At 36.8% G+C, this 22,579-nt stretch overlaps 1 protein-coding gene across 1 annotated transcript; it reads right to left on the reverse strand.

Moving 5' to 3' along the window:
• Positions 1-18,690: 18,690 nt before the first annotated feature.
• On the reverse strand, positions 18,691-19,829 carry LOC107955806 (uncharacterized). Its single transcript, XM_016891603.1, has 3 exons — positions 19,550-19,829; positions 19,007-19,396; positions 18,691-18,923 (listed from the first exon to the last, which is right to left on the reverse strand). Exons 1-3 carry the CDS (start codon positions 19,827-19,829, stop codon positions 18,691-18,693), a joined length of 903 nt encoding a protein of 300 aa, XP_016747092.1.
• Between the last annotated feature and the right edge of the window lie 2,750 nt (positions 19,830-22,579).

Raw genomic sequence — 22,579 nt, forward strand, 5'->3', positions numbered from 1 at the left:
TTTCAAAATGAATTTGTTCATGTGCAATGACTTACCTTATGATATTACACGTGAATTATGTGTATACAATAATATATGTAGTTGGTAATGCTTAGGCTTGTGCCAAGCTTATGGTTGGATTATATTATGCTTAATGGTAATATTATACATTGAAATGGTAAGTGTCTAAACGGAAATATGCTTATGTTCATGAAAAGGTGGTATGAATCAAAAGATGTGTTTTCTAATGAAATGGTGTATCACGTGGTTGATTCCAAAAGAGTTGTGTAAAATGCACTAACTTGTGTATTGATGATGATGTTTAGGCTTGTGTCAAGCTTGTGGTTATGGTTGATGTTGATGCTTATATATTGTATTAAGCAAATGAAACTAGTAGGAAAAAGTAATGAAACGGTAAGTTCATAATTGAGATGTGATGTAATGATAAAAGGAATAATGAGTTGAATGACGTACTTATATGGGAGAAATTTTCTTACGCTATGAATGATTTACCTATGTCACAAATAAATACATTAATTCGTGAATCGATGATGTTATTTAAGTTTATGTTAAGTAAATGATCTGTAAAGTAAGTAAATAGAATGGAAAATAAGCAAATGGAAGGGTTTATATCTTATGAAAGGGTTAATGATTATGTAATATGTCTTATAAAAATCCTATTATATTAGAAATGAAAAAGAAGTGATGTTGATAGACTTTCTCATTTGTGAGTTGGTGGTTAAGTAGTTGATAAATCTTAATGCATTGGTATAGCTTTTTATTTAACCTATAAAGTTCATTGTTGAAGTGGAATGTATTGTTTAAAGTTTATACGAACTTACTAAGCATTCATTGGTTACATATTTACTTTCCTTTACTTTTCAAATTATCTGAGGCTCGATCGGTTTGGAAGCTTGTCAGAGATTGATCACACTATCCAACATAAATTTCGGTAGATTTTGATGTTTTTGTCATGGTTATAATGGCATGTATAGGTGAATTATGTTTGATGATCTAGTTGTTATGTTTGGCTTGGAAATATGGTAATATGGTTGGTGTGTTTTTGGTATTTTGGTGCCGTAATGGTTGGTGTGGATGTGCCTAAATGAATGTATGTTTCACATTACCAATTTGGTATGTTTAGATGTGGTTTGGCATATGGTCAATTGTTCTATGGCTTAGTATAAAAATAGGTAGTTGTGTGTGGTTGATTTATGCCCAAATATGTTTATGTATAGGTTGATTTGATGATTTGTGATTGAGGTGCCTTTTGGCATATTGGTTCTATGGATAAATGGTGTAATGATTTAATCATCGTTATGCATGTTTTAAGTATGTTTTCAAGGCTTGAATGTATGTGTAGTTGGTTCATGGGATCATGTTTGATTAGGGTAAAGGAAATGGCTTGAAAATTTTCCTATTTCTTGTCCAAACGGCCTAAGACACGGATGTGTGTCTCAGCTGTGTGTGACACATGGCCATGCGACATGGTCGTGTGTCTCAACCGTGTATCACACACGGCCATGTGACACGGCTGTGTGTCCCTTGTAGGTTTTAAAGGTTGCATTTCGAATGTTACACATCCTGGCACATGGGTATATCACTTGGCCTTGTGACCCAAGTCAGAGAGTTGCATAGGCACGGACATGGGCTGAGACACGGCCATGTGTCCCTATTTCGAATATGAAATGGCCTGAGACACTGGAGTGTGTCTTAGCTGTGTGAGTCACATGGCCTGGCCACACGGCCATGTGACACCTACAGTGTGAATTTTTTTATATGTTTCCATGAAGTTCTAAATGTTTTCGATTTAGTCCTGAATCATTTCTAATGTGTTTCTATGGCCTAGAGGGATTTAATTAGGGACGTTATGCATGTGTTTGATTGGATTTTGCAATGATTATGAAATTTTGAAATGAATGATTTGAGTTACATTTTTACGGTAATGCTCCGCAACCCTATTTTGGCGACGAATACAGGTTAGAGGTGTTACACCACCACTATAAGATGGTATGACACACCAATCAAGAGGTCTTTACGAGGTTGTAATGGGGCTCAGGTTAAGGGTATGGAAAAAGGCCAGAAAAGTTGGTTATAATTGAGATTGAGTTGATACGTTACCAGACTAGAAAAAGTAATCAAATGCTAAATTAAAAAAGAAAACATCAATAAAGAATAATCAAAGACAAAAGCGAGCTTTTCAACACTAAATAAAACTAATTATTCAAGCTCAATCACATTATTTATTTATTTTTTTCGATTTTTTAGAACAAGAAATAATTGAACAATTCAAATAAAGGAACATAGTTAGGAAACTAACCAAATCAAATATTAACAAAAATGGAGTCAATAAAATGGGAAAGAGTCACAATGAAAAAATGGGTCATGGCTTAAAATTCGTGGTTTAATCAAGAAAATGTGTGTTAGGCTCAACGGGGTTCACTAAGGGTTGATTCAATAGGTAAGCTTTTTACAAGTTAAATGGGTTAAAACTTAAGTGCCTACATCATCTTAGTATATTGAATCAATCGTGTGGTCTCGACATGTATAATTGAAGCAAGTTCTAGAATAAGAAATCAAGTTGACACACTCATACCCAGTAATAAAATGAGCATGAACGATGTATGTTCTATAGGCTCAAAAGCTCACAAAAAATCATAGTTTTGATGTCAATGTTGCAAGTTCAAAATTTTAAGATAATTCTTCAATTCAGGGGGACAACCTAAAATATGATTTTTGAAAAATAGCTTATCATGCTCGACTCTCTCATGTCTTAAAATTTGAATCAAATAATGCAAAAATATCCAAAAATAAATCCAGAACAACATCAATAAAGATTCCAAATTTTAAAATAATTCACTCTAATGGGGGTATGATAAAATTACTTAAACACAACAAATAATTCAGGGATTTTATCACAAATATATAAAATAACCTCCCCATACTTAAGATGTACATGTTCTTTAATGTACAGACAGAAACAATGCACAAAATAAGCAGAATATCATAAGAGAAGGAGAAATCTAAAACTACCCTGAATATAGGTGAAATCACCAGAAAAGTGAAAACTGGAATTGTAGGCAACTCTAAATATAGTGCATAGTGCTGAGCAAACTAATAAGAAAAAAACAAAAATAAAGAAAAAGATTAAGAAGTTACAAACTCAAATAAAAGCAACCATCAAAATAAAAAATATAGTTCAAAAGAAAAATAAACTAAAGAAGTCTAAGAAATAAAAACAAAACAACAAAAAAAAAGAAAAGCACAATTGAAAATAAAATAAAGAAAACAAAGAAAATGAAAGTAGATCAGTGATCATCATCATGAGATGTGTCGGGATCGTAAGGCGCAGGATCAATAAGAGAAATATGAAGATGCTAACATATCTGCTGCAAGGTTACATCAATATTGTCAACCCATTCAAAGGAACGTTGTTCGAAATGGGTGAACGTTCAGAAAGATCCTCAAGTGTAATGGTAGAAGTAGCGGTAGGGTGACTCGAAGGTGAAAAATAAGGTGGATTCTCATGGTGAAAAGGATCATTATCGGGAAAGTCCACATACTCATCCTGAGGGTCGAAACGAGACAATCTATTCGAGGAAGATCCACTCCGCACTGTTGCTCGATCATCATCATATGACTTATAATCGATAATCCCTACGAGGTCATCTTCCCAACTAGTGTAAATGAGGATGAATGCTCTGGAGAATTAAGGAGGCCAAAATGATGTGTAAGATGAGTCATAAAAGGGCCCAAACAGATGAGACCCTTCCTATTGCGGTCAGACTGACGACGAAATGGTAGGATGACGAAGTAAGTGAGATCTAAAATGCGCCACATCATCATCCTCCAAAGAAATAAGTGTCGAATGTACCAACGCCTCTAGTGCTCTCCCTCTGACTAGTCAACTTGTGTGCCAAGATAGTATGGATATATCGCAATGCTGGAGGTAGGGAAGTCATCTTCGGTTGACTAGGATCATATGATGTTGTACTAGTAGTAAGCTTTGTTTAGCATAAATATAGGAATGATGGATGTGTTGGTATAAGGTGAGGAACCCCTCGGCACTCACGAACTCCTTAGAATAGAGTCCTAAGGTAATTTCTAATTCTGGAATGCTTGATAACGCGTCGTACCATCGAGTCGGAAAGAAATAGTGCGTGGCTCATAATGTCTTGGCATCACATGCTGCAAAACAAATGTCAAACAAAACTCTAGTTTGAGTTCTGAATAAGTAGGCTCGATGATAAAGAAGAATTTGTCCCTATGATATGTCACGATCAGGGTGCGCACTCTATCGACTAGATGGGCAGTCTATAAAGCCTCCTAGTCGATGCAACACCCTAAACCCAAGGGTCTCTACCAACGAAGTTGATATAGGTCCTTGTGAGGACTTAGTGGAAACTTTAGTCAAGGATAGCGTGCATCGAAGATGGGGCTCATGAAGAGGTTGTGCCCGGAGTCTTCTTGTTTTTTGAAGCAGGGATGGTGACTTTGGATTTGTTGCGGGTGTTAGTCATGATATATGATTGTTGGGATAATAGCAGTGATAGACGACAGTGGTCAAAGGAAGAATGACGACAAGGCAATACAGGGCTTCGATAATGGAAAAACGGGCTACGACAAGAAGTGAAGACGGCTTTGGGTTGTTCATGTAGGTGTGTGGTGGTGTTTTGAATGGGAAGAAAAAAAAGGGAAAAGGGAAGGCTACACATGGTGGTACGACGAGGGGGACGAACAAGGAAAGGGTTTTGGGGGGTAGGGTGTCTCAACGACAGTTCAAAGAAAGAAAGACAAAGCTTTGTGCGTGTGTATGTAATCGGTGATAGGAGGGGTTTGGTTGTCGAGGACGTTGGTGGTTGGATTAGTGAATAAAAGGGATGGGGAAAAGGTTTGGTGACCAGTCCGACGAAGGGGAAAGAAAAGGGAGAACGATGATTAAGAGAAAAAGACAAAGGAAAAGAAAAATATTTTAGGGTTTTGGGTTAAAAAGGGGACATGGTTGTGTAAAGGCTTGTATTGGGCCACACAGCAATGTCTCACGCCCGTGTGATGCTTTCTCAACCCGTGTGTCATTTAAAATATAAATAAAAATTAAGCCTATTTTAACACGACCTGAGACACGCCCGTGTGTCCATGTATTATGTCACATCTAACCGTGTGTGAACATCTTTCGCTTCTCCCACGCCTGTTTGCGAGGTCGTGTTGGGAATATGGTCTCACACACGTCCGTGTCTCTGGCCTATGTGACTCACTATTTTGAAATAAAATTGAAAAATTCACTCCAGTTTACACATGGCCGTGGACACACCCATGTGTCGAGGTCGTGTGATTCACATGGCCATGTCTTCAAACTATGTAAATCTCTGTTAATGTGTGTTTCAAAAAGTTTTAAAAAAATTAGCTCCAATATGCACACGGCCTGGGACACGCCCGTGTGTTTAGGCCGTGTGTCACACACAATCGTGTCATCAGGCCGTGTGGACCACTTTTTTTTTAAATCAAAGCAGATAAAAAAATAAATATTAAATAATAATAATAACAGTAACACTCGGATTGCCTCCCTAGAAGCATTTATTTAAAGTTTAAGCTTGACTTCCCTTTTTAGGCTCGCAGTTACAGTGGGTCTTGGAGTCGATGCTCCTTTCTCTCGTTATTAGTTTTACTACCAAAATAAGGTTTGAGATGAGTACTATTTACCTTTAATGTGCCAAATTCAGAATGTGCTATTTTAATTGTACCGAATGGAAAAACATTTAATACCACAGATGGGTTCAGTCCTCTTGACTTAAACTCCAAATGGAACATTCGTGGATCCGATTTGTCTAGCAGTGCTTTGTCCCCATCTTTGAATTGGTCATAATGCAAGGCCATGTGACATACCCTAGGTCATGTAACATTCAAACAAAGGGACACACGACCGTGTCCTGGCCTATGTCTCCACCTGTGTAACTCACTGAGTTGGTCACATGGCCGTGTGCTAGACCGTGTAACTTTCTGACTTGCAACACATGACCATGTCACAGTTCGTGTAACTCACTAACTTAATACACTAAGAATTGAAAAATGACACACGACTGTGCACCCAGGCCGTGTGTGTCATACGGTTGTGTGACAACCTGTGTTCTAGGTCATGTGATCCATACATTGACCCTAAAAACATGCTATTTGAAGGCCAAAACACACCTAGCCATCCATCCCATTTGTGCACACATTCAATTGACCTAAACATCATTCAAACACTCATAAACATACCATTTCAAATATCCTATTTCATCAAACCAATATGTCACCTAAAGGCATCATATATATATATCAAAACATCATGAATCAACAAATCAATATGACCATACTTCAAGCACAAAATCTAGTTCATTTATCTACCAAATGATATCATCAATGGCCATTTACATGCCATCACAACATACAAAAAGAAGTCTTATAAACAAGTACTTAAGAATGACCAAAATGACCTAACTTGTCAAGGTTCCAAAGCTCATCAAACCAAACATAAACTTCAAAAGTATATACGTACCAAATCAACCATTACACATCAAGAAATACCATAATAAAATGGTCATATACATGCCATTTATAACCTTGGCCAAAATACATAAAAACTACAGAAATGGTTGCAAGATAATGTGATTGATCCCTGACAAGCTTCCAACCAATCGAACTTCTAATAATCTAAAAACAAAAAGGAAAGTAAATATGTAAGCAATGAGTGCTTAATAAGCTCGTATAAACTCAAACATAACCTACCATTTCCATAGTACAAACTACAAACTATGCATAATGTCATTACCAAGACCATAAGCTTAGTAAAAGCCTATACAAGCACTATCAAACTCACAAGTTAGTAGGTTTATCCACGATACATATGAGTTCAATCTTATAGTAAGTAGATTTCATATACACATCATTTAACTCATCAACCATTTCATAATATCATGAACCATTCAATTGTATGCTTACCATGCCATTTCCTTTACTTACTCGTTGAACCATCTGGAATTGCATTAGATACTTAGGAATGCTCACACATAGTGTGCCTTTCCATATAACCGTAACCTTTCATTTTCAATAGTGCTCACACAAGCTATGAAATGGGCCTACTCACACGAGCTGTGGGTTGGAATGTTAGCTACACAATGCTACTCACACAAGCTGTGGAGAATCCGCAAAAAATGTAGGACCTCAACCATCAGTAGGATAATCAAGACCACCACCCGAAACATGAAATCCCTAATGACATGTCATTCGTATCCTAAGAATTCTTAAGGTTCAAACAGGATTCGTTATTTGTCAATTAATCATAACATTGATACATGTATATTCAAATTCATTTATAACAACACAATATAATAGATAGTCAATTTAACTAACATTATTATGATTATAATTCATACGAATTTAGCTCAATAACTATGGTCGTAGAAGTAAAATTTGAAACTAATCTGAAGCTTTTGCCTTCCCTCAATTTAAGTCCGATTGTGGTTTATCTTGATCTAAGTAGTTAATTTCATTCAATTAAGTACTTCAAGTATTCAATTCAATCCATAACTCATATTTATGTAAAATTATAAAATTACACCTAATACTTTAACTTTTCATAATTTAGTCCTTAACCTCATAACTTGAACTTTAACCATTTTAATCCTCCGTACAGGCTAGCCAAATTTTTTAAGGACTCATATCAACCCACTTAAATCATCATTTCATAATATTACCATGAAATTTTACTATTTTCACAAATAACTCCCTAAAGTACAATTCACCCAAAATCACTTAACAAAACATGTTTGTTTAACAACTAAAGTTAACAATCTATCAACTATATCAAAACCTATTCAAAAAAAACTATAGCAAGTCCCTCAACCTTTAAAATTTTTGCAACTTAATCCTTGGGCTAGCTAGATTAAGCTAATACGATCACAAAAACATAAAAATCATTAAAAACAGGATCTATATCAAATACCATGCAAGATAAAAGCTTGGTCGAACTATAAAGCCCTAAAAATAGTTTTTTTCTCTTTAATTTTTGGTGGAGAAGACAATTAGAGAAGATGGTATCAATTTTGTTTTATTTTGGTTTAAGATTATTTACTAAATTACGACTTTACCCTTAGTTATTAACTTATAAATTAACAAAATCCTACTCATAATTGTCCACTAACTTTAATAATGATATAATTACTATCTAGATCCTTCAGATTTCCTTTCCATATCCATTTATCCTTTTTAAACTAATAGATACCCACTTTTGCAACCTTTACGAATTAGTCTTTTTTACCTAATTAACCATTTAAACTTCAAAATTTCTTAACGAAACTTTAATAAGACCTTAATATAACCCCGTAGACATTAAATTAATAATAAAATAACAACTCAGTCGTTGGAATTGTGGTCCTGAAACTACTTTTTTTGACACTACTAAAAATGAGCTATTACAATAGGACATGAATCAATTTGGTGGTCATAATTAGCGCATATACCACTTCTCGTAACACGTTGAAAATTTTGAATTCTCTCTCTTCTCCTATTGAAATTGTTGTGTGTTAGTAGTAAGTGATTCAACAATTTCTTCAAGAGACATACCTGAACTAAAGGATGATGGTTGAATCAGAGCATATGCCCTCGACCCAACGTCTGTAACAGCCAATTTTTCAATGGTGTCGAAAATAGTGGTTTTGGGGCCACAAAATTTGACAAGTAAGTTTGTAAATATTATATTTAATATTTACTAGTTAATTGTGATTTTAAAAAAAATTTTGATATTGTGATTTTTGTTTTATAATCGATTTATTAAGTTTAAGTGGTATGACCCTAAGGTCAAGTGGTTTTACAAATTGAGGTATCGGGACCTCATTTTTTATAAAATGAGCCGTAAATATTTTTATAAATATTTATGGAGTGTAATTAAAGTGGTATTAAATTTTTGTTGGAAAATTTTATCGGTTTGATAGTTAATTAAGCAAAAAGGTCTAATTCGCGTAAAGTGCAAAGGTTGTGTTCTATAAGCTAAAGGTATTAAATAGCTATAGAACTTTAAAGTGTAAGTCCTTATATGGTAAATAGACCATTAATGTGTTAGTGGATGATAGTGGTTTGGCAATGTCGTAATTTTTAAATATAACAAAGGTTAATAAAGTAAATTAGGAAATTAAATGATAAAAAAATACATTAAAAATATCATCTTTTACATTTGTTTGTTTCTGCCGAATTTGAAAGTAGAAAAATCCATGGAAGATGAGAAAGGTGCAGCAATGGTTTTATTTATGCAAGGGAAGCCATTTTTCACCCGTTTCTTTAAATTTTTATGTTTTTGAAATCGTTGCAACTAGGTTTAGCTAGCCCGTACCTTTGATTTTGAAACTGTTAAAGATTTTGAATATTTTCATTGATGAATTTTGTGATTTTTTATGTTAGATGATGAATTTGGAATGTTGTTTTATATTTAAAAGTATTTTGTTAAGTGATTTTGATGAATTTTTCGATTACAGACTAATTTGTTAAATTAATAAAAGTACAAGGATTTAATGTGAAATTGTTGCATAAATGGGTTTTTTTGGATACCATGAACTTTTAGCTAAACTCAATTTGGGGTAAAAAATGGTTAATTTGCATGTTTTGGGCTCAAGAACTAAATTGAATAAAAGTAAAACTTTAGGGGTAATTTTATAAAAATGTAAAAAAATGACCAAATTGTATGAAATGAATTATTTTATTGTCTAAATTAATATATTGAATGAATTATTAATTTAGATCAAGATTGGGTGGAAAATCAAAGAAAATAGAAAATTACAAAAATGCCCTTGAACTTTGGTATTTCTGTAATTTAGCCAGGTGAGTTCGCATGAACTATACTATGTATATTGTTGATTAAATTTGATTTTATTATATGAAATTTTATTGAAAATGAATCGATATATATATGTTATTATATAATTTGGTTTATAGTGAAACGAGTGAAATTCAACGACGCACGACGACTATCGAGTCCCGTTTGAACTTTAGAAATATTTAGGATACAAATGAAATGTCATTAAGGGTTACTATATTTTGGGTGTTGATCCCATACGTTCTACCGGTGGCTGAGTTTTCTAGCATGTGTTGTGGTTACTCGTCAGCCTGTGTAAGCAGCACCGTGTAGTTACGTCTTGACCGTCAGCTTGTGTGAGTAAACTCAGTGATAGCTCGAGAGTGAGCATCTATATGAGATATGAGATAGAGATGGTTTCGACCATGTGTTGGCACATAGTGTGCGAGATTTCCTGCGTATCTCATATTATTCTAAGTGGTTCAACTGGAAATATGCTGTTACGAGACGATATGAGTTCGATACAAACTAATACATCTATATATATAGAATACATGGAAATGACGGTACATGATTTATTGATATATTGAAATGGATTATATATGTATATAATGAAACGGTAAGATAATGATATGTATCATGACATGTACATATATGAATATCTTTGATATGTCGATACATGGTAATTATGTAAGTTGAGACAACTAATGAACTCAAGTGTGACATGTTGAGAAAATAAAGTTATAAATGTTGAATTTATATGAATTTATATGAAATATGTTCAAGTACGCTAACATGTGTTGTTGTTTGATGCTTAGGCAAGTGCCAAGCTGTTGGTTGAATGGTATTATCTTTACTTATAAGTCGTATTGAAATGGTAAGTGCTCAAATGAAAATATTCTTGTACTCATGAAAAAGTGGTAAGGTTTAAATTATGCAAATTCTTATGAAATGGTTTATTATGTGATTAATTCTAAAAGAGCTATGTTTAAATGCTCTAGCTTGTGGCTATGGTTGATGATATGTTTGTGTCTTGTGTATTATGCACATGAAATGAGTGATGAAAAAGGGAATGATGAGTTGAATTGATGATGCTAATTAAGCTAAAGAAACTAAACGTAATGGAAAGTAATGGCATGCAAACGAAAGGAAGAAAATTGAAAGAAAGTTAAAGTTTTTATAAAATCCTACTTTGTTAGGGATGATAGGTATAAGTAATGCTGTGGAATTATTCAATATGTAAATTTTTGAATTTGGTTTCATGAATTGTGTGGTATCGGTATATGATTATTCTTGAATTGTATAAATTTCATATTTGAAATGGATAGATATGATTAAAGTTTATATGAGCTTATTAAGCATTCATTGCTTATGTAGTTATTTTTCTTTACTTTTCAGACTATCAGAAGCTCGATCAGGTTGGAAGCTCATTGGAGATTTATCACACTATCCAGCGATATATCGGTAGATTTTGATATCTTGGTTAAGGTTATAATGGCATGTATAGGTATTTTGGCTAATGTTAGCCTATGTGTTTTGGTTGTGGAAATGACCATCTGGTTAGTTTGTATTTAGGCCTTGTGTTGGTAAAATAATATATATTATAAGGTGTATATAAGTAACCTTATAATGGTTGATATATGACTTGTTATGGTTGAATGATGGTAGATAGAAAAGTAGTTGAATGTGCATATTAGATATGACATATAACTTGTTGTGAATTGGTGTTTTGTCATAGTAAGCATATATGTATTTTGATACTAATTATTATGTGGTACAGTTGGTACCAAATGGTATGTTTTGGTAAGTGATTTACATGTTGTGTAATGATGCAAACTTAGTTAAAAGTTAATCATTTACTTTGGCCAAATTGAGTACTTGGTTATACATGTTTTAATGTTGTCATTTGAGGTGCCTTTGGGCATATTGGTTGGATGTTATTATACCATATGTGTTTGGCTTGATATTTCATGATTTTGGTGCCTTTTTAGGACTTAGGTATATGTATAAAACGGATTATAGGTACATGTTGAAAAGGGTGAGAAAAATGGCTTGTAAAATAACCTATTTTCGCCCACACGGGTGTGTGTCTCAGTCGTGTATGACACACGGCCAGGTAGCACAGCCGTGTGTCCCCTGTAGTTTTGAAAGGGTTTCAAGTCAGGTTTTACACTGCCTGGCACACGGGCGTGTGGTTTGGTCGTGTGACTTAAGTCAGTAAGTTACACGGGTACAGACACGGGCTGAGACACGGCCGTGTGTACCTATTTCGAATGCCTACATGGCCTAAGACACGGGCGTGTCTCTTGGTCGTGTGACCTTGCAGTTGGTAAATTTTTATTTTTTCCCTAAAATTTCTCCATGTTTTTGATTTAGTCCCGATTTTCTTCTAATATATTTGTAGGGCCTCGAGGGCTCGTATAAAGGACAATATGTATGCTATTGATTGGTTTTGCTGTAATTGATGATAAGAATTAAATATTTTAAAATTTTTGATAGTTCTGAAATGTAAACTTTGGTAATACTCTATAACCCTATTCCGACTCAGATACGGGTTAGGGGTGTTACAAAGTCAGACAACCAATCTCTCCTTACCTGTTTCGTAATTAAGAGACAACTCGTTTGAAATTACTTCCCTAATCAATAAATAACCTTATAACTCAGTGCCTAAGATTTTACTTATCAACATAATTAAGAATGTATCATTAAGAATGAAAAAGATATAATTCTAACTAACAAACTTACCTCAACGGGGTTCATTTAAGCTAGATGGCACATCCACACCAAATAAAATAAACCACAACAAACAAATTATGCAATTCGTCACTAGTATTAGAATAAATTAAACAATTACGAATTTAACTATTCTAATTGACAAGGCAACCATTCTAAGTTATCAAACACTAGTCATATATTCAATAAGTCCGAGCAGTTGTAATTGAAATAGAAGATGCATGAATAGAAAAGAACAAAGAAGAATTAAAGTGCAAATAAGTCTCACGAATATATTAAATCAAGCTTCAATTAAACCTTTCACTAGAAAAGAGGTTTAGAATCCTATAAAATAAAGAAAACAAAAAGAAATTAAAAGTGGCTATGTCTATACCCTCAGTTTTAATCTAATAGTGTCTCTTTATAGGATAAAATTAATATAATGGATAAAATAAAAAAGTGCCCTTAATTAAGTAAAGTAGAATTTTTCTAGATTTTTCGGTAATTTTTGTGTCAAACTTCCAAGCAGTTTTTGAATGTCCTCTTGACATTTTTGGGTTTCATCCGTGAAATAACTTTAGATAAATATTTCAATTTCCTTTGAATTGATATATTATGGATCCAAAACGTATGTTTGTAGCTCAAGTTATGATTAAAATACTAAAATTGTGTTGTGTTGAAAATCCAAAATCACAAAAACTTGCCAAAAAATAAACTTTAAGCACATTTTTCTCCAATTATTCCCTAAATCAATAATAAATAAAATATAGGTATAAATAATATAATTCATAACATAAATAACATAATTCAATAGGAGAAATATCAAATTATAATGTAAAGAAAAGATTTAGATGCATGTCATGTAAGTATGAAAGTTGAGATATCAATTTATATAAATAAATTAAAGTATGGAGATTAAATTTTGATATTAGTATAAGGATTAAAACTAAAATTTAATCATTATTGTATAATCTCAAAGAAAAAGTAAAAGGATCATAGTTGAAATTTAACCATTGTTTCATATAATATATATACCCTTTTACATATAATATTGTGGGCTGAAAAAATTGTATAGATTGTATAGACTTAGGGGTGTTTGGTAGACATAATTTTGGGCCTTTTTAGATGATTTGCACACAAATGAAGAATTAGATAATCAAACTCTCTAATTGTAGTGTTTGGTGAATCTAATTGTAGTGTTTGGTCAATGGAGATTTGCAAGAGCTTGTTGAGTTAAAATCTACAAAAAAAAAGTTGCAATGGTCAACTTTTTTTTAACAGCTCATTGTGTAATACTTCAAACCCAGTCTAGATGTTATGACCAAAACTAGCGATGTCACATGATAGTGCTTTAGAAATCGCACTGACGTTAAGGTCATATCTCCGTAGGTACCTCATTTCATTATCTTATGCTATCTTCTAAAACGTGTCATTTGTTTTCAATCATTAACCATTTTCAAAATGATGAACTTTGCGAAAGCTTTTAAAACCATTTTCATATGTTTGGTGGTTTCGTAAAACAATTGATTCTTTTGAAAACCCGAGTTTTCCTACTACTAGTAGTAAAAACCGTAAAAACATCACAAAATTCCAAATTAAGCAAAAATCTGTAAATGCCTTAATTACATCAAATTTCCCCAAATATAAATTAAATCATAAGTAAACAGAAAATAGTCTAAGTGGAAAAATCGTGTGGCCATCGCTGAGTCCTCCGCTACTCCAATCCGTCTATTACTAGGGATTACCTGGACAGATAAAACAGAAAAGTGTGAATTTTTACAAACTCAGTGTGTAATCCCCACAGATAAAACATGCATTCAAACATACATTAGAATATAGTCTGGGGCCGGAGCCCATTACAGAACCAGTCTGGGCCTTAACCCACTCAGATACAAATGTAGAACAGATCATTAAAGTCCTACCCACCAGCCTCTACACACCATCTCTGTCCAGCCCTACACACTATGTGGGGATAAAATCAACTCACCTATCCTTACACACCAGGCTGTACCGAAGTGCGGTGCATAATCAGATAATCGCAGCTGAGCTGCCAGATATCAAGCTTAAAAGCCTTTCAGAATACTTCCTCCAATATAACATCAACCCAAACCCGATGCAATGCAACATCCATAAATGTCATGCTAAAATGCAATTTATCATACTACTCAAACAGTTCATATCTACATGCTAAGTATCATATGCTTAAATCATACATCATATAACCAGATCACAAAATCAAGGGTCTAAGTAATGCTTACTGACCCTATGATAGGTCACAGTCGACTTGGGCGACCCGTGCAACCTTACAGAGTTTTCTAGAAAAATGGGCCTACACGCCTATGTGGTCTGCCCGTGTGGGCCAACATGCCCGTATGGCCCACACGGCCTAATTTGGCCTTCGCCGTGTAGATCACACGGCTTGGCCCAAAAATCTCACACACCCGTGTGGCCCACACTGTCCATTTGGTTGAGCTCGTGTCTCGCACACAGCCTAACCGGCAAACACACGACTATGTCAAGCGCCTGTGTCTTGTGCGCATGGCCTGGCTCGTCAATCACACATCCGTGTACTACCACAAGGCCTACCACACGAGTGACCACACGCCCATGTGGCGTCGATAGAATTATTTTTTGGCTTTCACCAATTCTCTTTTTTTGTGTTTTCGGGTACACACCTGGTTCGTATCCGCTGCTTACACAATCCTGAATTTACCAGCACCTATAATTAAACAACATTTTCCTCAGTTTATCTCTTAAACGATTGAATCAAATCAAACCGAAAATGGAGTGCTGATCCAACGGGTGACCAAACTTACCCTTGAGCAAGAAAAACCGTTTCTATAACACGAGAACCCGATTAAGGCTTTCGAGCAGTACCTAAACGTGAGTGAAATGATTCCTCCGTTAATCGCTTAATCAAAAATAAAGCTAGAACTTAAGAAGAACCACTTACCGAATCAAGGGAAACAACTATTGCACAATAGAAAATAAATTGGACGAGGAACCAAAGAAGAGAAAGAAGACGAATTTTGGCACACAAGAAAAAGAGAAAAACTCAAGGAAAGTCGGCAACAAGGGGAGGAAAAGAGAAGAGGATTAGCTGAACATTGCCAAAAAGCACAGAGTAATCAAAAATTCGGTAACCACCTCCCTAATCCCTTATTTTTCTCTTAAAATCCGTCCACTACTCTCCCCCAACAACTCAAACACTCAGCATTTGACTATACTTTAAACTCCTGCACGGCAAGAATAATAAAAATAAAGCTCCTGCCCAAACTCGAAGACAAGACCTCTAGCAACCAACACTCTACTTAACCACTAGTCCAACAGGCCCATTCTGACACATTTTAACCAACTCTTACTTAAGAGCCTACTGAACCCAGTTAAAGCTTTATTCATAAAAATACCAAAAATTTACCCAAAGCTAAGGCTTGAACTTGAGACCTCTCAGAAACTTCTCAGGATACTTAACCATTGAAGTAGAAATGTATTTGTGTATTATTTACAGAAACAATTTATCAAATTTCTGGGGAATTACAACTCTACCCCCTAATAGAAAATTTCAGCCTCGAAATTTACCTAATCAAAATAGATAAGGGTACTACTGACGCATCACATCCTCAAGCTCCCATGTAGCCTCCTCAGTGCTATGATTCCGCCACAACACTTTCACTAAAGGAATATATTTCCTCCTTAGGACCTTTACGTCATGATCTAGAATCTGAACTGGCTTCCTCCTCGAAGATCAGATCTGGCCGAACCTCAATTTCTTCCACAGGAATAATATGCGTGGGATCAGAGCGGTAACGTCTCAACATCGAGACATGGAAAACATCATGAATACGATCCAACTCCGGAGGCAGTTCCAACTGATAAGCAACTGGTTCTACTCGTCTCAAAATACGGTACGGCCCAATAAACCGAGGCTCAGCTTGCCTTTACGACCGATCCTCAATACCTTCTTCCATGGTGGGACCTTGAGAAAAATGAAGTCTCCCACAGAATACTCTATCTCTCGACGCTTCAGGTCTACATAGGACTTCTGCCTATTAGAAGTCGCTTTTAGTCAATCTCTAATAAGTCGAACGTTATCTTCAGTTTCGGAGACCAACTCTAGACCCAGAACACGTCGCTCACCCAATCCAGTCTAGCACAAGGGAGTGCGACACTTACGACCGTAAAAGGCCTCTTAAGGCGCCATCTGGATGCTAGACTGGTAACTGTTATTGTGGGCAAACTCAACCAAAGGCAAGTACTCCTTCTAGCTGCCCCGGAAATCGATAACAGAGCTTCTCAACATGTCCCCCAGTATCTGAATCACTCTTTTTGACTGACTATTTGTCTGAGGATGGAAAGCAGTACTGAAGTCTAACCTTGAACCCAGAGCCTCATTCAACTTCTTCCAGAATCGAGACGTGAAGCGAGGATCTCTGTCAGGGATGATCGAGACAGGTACCCCATGTAGCCTCACTATTTCAGAGATGTAGAGTTTAACCAATTTCCATAGAGAAAGTCTGTCTTAACTGGGATGAAGTGAGCAGATTTGGTCAATTGATCCATGATGACCTAGACAGAATCCTTCTTAGTGGGTGTTAAAGGCAACCGACTAATGAAGTCCATCGTTACTCGCTCCTATTTCCATAACGATATCTTAATCGGCTGTAGCAAACCCGAAGGTAACTGATGTTCAACCTTAACCTGCTGACAAGTCAAGCAGCGAGCAACGAAGCCAGTAACCTCACGCTTTAACCCTAGCCACCAGTACAATTCTAGCAAATCTTGATACATCTTGTTCCCTCCAAGATGCATACCATAAGGACTACTATGCGCTTCCTTCAGAATCGATTGTCTCAAGTCCTCATCATTCGGTACACAAATCCAACCGTGGAAACACAATATCCCATCCTTATTAATCCCAAATTCCGTAGTAGTACCACTCTTAATATGATGGAAATGCAACTCTAGAGACTTATCCCCCATCTATTTATCTCTACTCTGATCAATCCATGTCGGTCTAACCTGAAGTTCTGCCAACAGACTCCCTTCGTCAAAGAGACTAAGTTGAGTGAACATCGCTCTCAGATTGGTCATAGCCCTACGACTTAACGCATCGGCCACCACATTGGCCTTACCAGAATGGTACTCAATAGTACAGTCGTAATCCTTAAGCAGTTCAACCCATCTACGCTGCCTAAGGTTTAACTCCTTCTGAGTGAAGAGATATTTGAGGCTCTTGTGATTAATGTAAATAGTAAACTTATCCCCATACAGATAGTGCTTCCAGATTTTCAGAGCGAAGACCACCGCTGCCAATGCCAAATCATGCGTCGGACAATTAGCCTTATGAGTCTTGAGCTGTCGAAATGCATAAGCAACTACCTTTCCATCTTGTATTAGAACACATCCCAAACCCACATGCGACACATCACTGTATACCACGAAGTCTCTACCAGGCTCAGGTTGTATCAGAACAGGAGCCATTGTCAGAACAGTTTTGAGCTTATCAAAGCTCTTTTACTGTGCATCAGTCCAAACGAAAGGAATTCTCTTACACATAAGCTTAGTCAACGGGGTTGCGATTAAAGATAAACCTTCTACGAAATGTTAATAATATCCTGCCAGCACCAGAAAGCTGCAGATTTTAGACACATTCTTTGACTATTTCTAACTCAACACAGCCTCAATCTTACGAGGATTGACTCGTATCCCCTCAATAAAAACTACATGTTCTAGAAATGTCACTTCTCGAAGCCAGAACTCACACTTGCTGAACTTCGCATACAACTGTTTCTCATGAAGAATCTGTAGAACCACTCTGAGATGCTCATCGTACTGATCCTCTATCTTAGAATACACTAAAATGTCATCGATGAACACCACTAAAAACTGATCTAGGTAGGGCTGAAATACTCGGTTCATTAAATCTATAAATGCCGTCGGTGCATTAGTCAAACCAAAGGGCATAACTAGGAACTCGTAATGTCCATATCGAGTCCTAAATGCCATCTTATACACATCAGCCTCCTTAACTCTCAACTGATGATAGCTTGAATGCAGATCAATCTTAGAAAACACAGAGGCCCTTCTAAATTGATCAAATAAGTCATCTATCCTCAGAAGTGGGTATTTATTCTTGATCGTTAGCTTATTTAACTGGCGGTAGTCGATACACATCCTCATTGTCCCATCTTTCTTTTCATGAAAAGAACAGGTGCTCTCCATGAAGACACACTAGAACGAATGAACCCACGATCCAACAACTCTTGAATCTGAGCCTTAAGTTCAGTCAGCTCTTTCGATGCCATTTGGTAAGGGGTGATAGACACCTGAGATGTGCCAGGAAACAACTCAATCCTAAAATCTACCCCACGGCTCGGAGGTAACCCCGGTAGCTCCTCAGGAAACACATCTGGAAAATTTCTCACAGTTCTGATGTTCTTAACCAAAGAGTTTCCAAAATCAGAAACATAATGTAAGCTAAGAATGCCTCACATCCTCTCCGAACCAACTTTTCTGCTACCAAAGCTGAGATCACATTAGTCAGGTAGTCTCGTCGATCCCCAATTACCATTACCTCACTGTCCTCCTCGGTCCACAAGATAACCCTTTTTGTTGTACAATCTAGACTTATCCGATGTTTAACCAGCCAGTCCATTCTCAAAATTAGATCGAACTCCCCAAACAGAAGCTCCATTAGATCAGCTAGAAATACTGTCCTTTGGACCTCTAGCGGAACATCTTTATACAGCTTACTCACCCGAATAGATTGCCCTAAAGGACTTAACATAGTTACCTTACTATCAGTACCCTCGATTGGAATCCCCAAGGTTTCAGACACAGTACTAGCTACATATGAATGGGCAGAGCCTATGTCTATCAATGCTAAATAAGATACATTAAATATTAAAAATGTACCCGTAATGACGTTTGGAGCATCTTAGTCCTCACGGCGACGAGCAGCATAAACCAAAGTAAGTTGTCTCACCTCAGTCGATTCAACACCTCTACCCGGTGCTTTCTATCCTCAGCCCATACCATTAACACCCCTGGCCTGACCTCGGCCCCTAGATGGCTGCTGAACTACTTTCAGCGGTTGTACAGTACCAGAACCTAGAGCTTGCACCTGATCAATTCTCAACGGGCAATCCCGAACACGGTGCTCAGTCGACCCACATCTCAAGCACGCCCCAATAGTTCTACAACAATCACCCAGATGGCGTCTACTATAGTGCCCACATGGCGCTACCCCAGTAGGTGCAACAGAAGGCCCAACTCGCATTGGCCCATCAGATTTGGCCTTTTTCTTAGGCCTCATCCTAAAACTCGAGGGCTCTGAATCCCTCTTGTTCTTACCCCTCTCGCGATCCCTATTTTGATGCTCCGCGTGCTTAACATCCTCAATAATCTTAGCCTTCTCAACCAAAACAACAAACTCACACTCCCTCATGCTTCCTCTACGGAGCTATCAACACCCTCAGATTATCCCTAAGGTCGTCCTCAAATCGGACACATCTCTCATATTCGGCCTAGTCTCAAAAATTCGGCCTCATATTCTGCTACTGATCAGTCACCCTGGGTGAGATTTAAGAACTCACATCTCCTTGCATCAATATAACTGGCTCCCACATACTTACTCTGAAATGCTATCTTAAAATACTCCTAAGTCAACCGTTCGGGCTCGGCGCCCTCCTTAACAGTCAGCCACCACTGGTATGTCTCGTCACGAAACAGAGAAACAGCCCCTTTAAGCTTTTGCTCAGCAGTAAAGTCCAAGTCGTCCATAATTATTTCTGTGGCCTCCATCCAATTCTTGGCCACACTAAGGGTTACTCTAGTGACACCCCGAAATTACTCAGCCTCATTGGATCGGAGTCGTTCCATAACCGACCTCGGCCCTCAGATCCAGTATTTGGCCCAACGACCTTCTCCAAAATTCGTAGCATGGCTTGGGACAGTGTGTTGTCCCCGGCTGTGCGATCATGAAACCCATTCTCTGTAGCTGGTGAAACCGGTGTCTCGCTTGTATCAAGATTCGACATGTTTCCTAAAGATGAGGACTTAGCTCGAGCCCCCTATAGCCTCTACCCCGACCTTTAGTACCACGTCCGCGGATACCTCATGCACTCATTGTAAATTTCAGAATTTATCTATATTAACAGTTTTATGCATTAGTTAACAGTTCTGATATTTTATTAACATATATTTTATGCAATATAGTATCAGTAGTTTAGAGTCTGTTATCGCGAATCGTAGTCTCACCATTGGTTTTAATCTACACTTCTTAGAGTGTTTTCAGTATGGTAAACTACCTAAAGTAGTTTCAGAATATTCAAATCATAATTTCAGACAATTCTAAATAGAGTTTCAGAAAACTTATAGGATCGGCGCCAGAGACTCGATGTGCCACATACTTATTCCAAAAATATTTCAAATTATTTATAAATCATTTCTTTAAAACCAATCTTTAAAACTCAAATCCACTGCTGAGTTTTGGAACCTGACTATGATACCACTAAATGTAATACCCCAAACCTGGCCTAGACGTTATGGTCAAATCTAGTGATGTCACATGATAGTACTTTAGAAATCGCATTGACATTAAGACCATATCTCCGTAGGTACCTCTTTTAATTATCTTATGCTATCTTCTAAAACGTGTAATTTGTTTTCAATTATTAACCATTTTCAAAATGTTAAACTTTGCGGAAGCTTTTAAAACCATTTCGTATGCGTGGTGGTTTCATAAAACATTTGATTCTTTTGAAAACTCGAGTTTTCCTACTACTAGTAGTAAAAACCGTAAAAACATCGTAAAATTCCAAATTAAGAAAAACTTCGTAAAGGCCTTAATTACATCAAATTTCCCCAAATATAAATTAAATCATAAGTAAACAGAAAATAGTCCAAGTGGACAAATCGTGTGGCCATCGCTGAGTCTTCCGTTACTTCGATCTGTCTATTGACGGGGGATTACCTGAACAAATAAAATAGAAAAGTGTGAGTTTTTGCAAACTCAGTATGTAATCCCCACAGATAAAACATGCATTCAAACATACATCAGAATATAGTCTGCGGTCAGAGCCCATTACAAAACCAGTCTGGGCCTTAACCCACTAAGATATAGATGTAGAACAGATCATTAGAGTCCTACCAACCAACCTCTACACACCATCTCCGTCCAACCCTACACACTATGTGGGGATAAAATCAACCCACCCATCTTTACACACGAGGCTGTACCGAAGTGCGATACATAATCAGATAATCGTAGCTGAGCTGCCAGATATCAGGCTTAAAAGCCTTTCAAAATACTTCCTCCAATATAACATCAACCCAACCCCGATGCAATGCAATATGCATAAATGGCATGTTAAACTGCAGTTTATCAGACTACTCAAACAATTCAGATTTACATGCTACATGCTTAAATCATACATCATATAACTAGATCACGAAATCAGGGGTCTAAGTAATGCTTACTGACCCCATGACAGGTCACATTCAACTTGGGTGACCCGTGCAACCTTACAGAATTTTCCAAAAAAATGGGCTCACACGCCCATTTGGTCTGCCCGTGTGGGCCCACACGTCCGTATAGCCCACACAGGCTAATTTGGCCTTGGCCGTGTGATCCCAAAAATTCCACACGCTCGTATGGCCCATATTACCCATTTGGTTGAGCCCGTGTCTCGCACACAGCCTAACCGGCCATCACACGGCCGTGTCAAGCACCCGTGTCTTGTGCGCACGACCTGTTTCATCAATCACACACCTGTGTACTGTCACAAGACCTACCACACGGGCGACCACACGCCCGTGTGGCATCGATAGAATCATTTTTTGGCTTTCACCGATTCTTGTTTTCTGGTACACACCTGGTTCGTATCCGCTGCTTACGCAATCCTGAGTTCACCATCACCTATAATTAAACAACGTTTTCCTCAGTTTATATCTAAAACAATCGAATCAAATTAAACCCAAAATGGAGTGCTCATCCAACGGGCGACCAAACTTACCCTCGAGCAAAAACCAACGTTTCTGTAACACGAGAACCCGATTAAGGCC

This window comes from Gossypium hirsutum, chromosome A07 (assembly GCF_007990345.1).
Source record: "Gossypium hirsutum isolate 1008001.06 chromosome A07, Gossypium_hirsutum_v2.1, whole genome shotgun sequence".
Classification (NCBI taxonomy): Eukaryota; Viridiplantae; Streptophyta; class Magnoliopsida; order Malvales; family Malvaceae; genus Gossypium; species Gossypium hirsutum.

What these genes read in the sequence shown, in the direction of transcription:
- LOC107955806 (XM_016891603.1), bottom strand. Translation starts at nt 19,829, where the DNA reads ATGAGGCCTAAGAAAAAGGCCAAATCTGATGGGCCAATGCGAGTTGGG. An exon ending in TCAGGCCAGGGGTGTTAATG is followed by an intron (nt 19,397 to 19,549) that starts GTATGGGCTGAG and finishes TATCTTATTTAG; the next exon opens with CATTGATAGACATAGGCTCT. An exon ending in AAAGTTGGTTCGGAGAGGAT is followed by an intron (nt 18,924 to 19,006) that starts GTGAGGCATTCT and finishes GAAATTTTCCAG; the next exon opens with ATGTGTTTCCTGAGGAGCTA.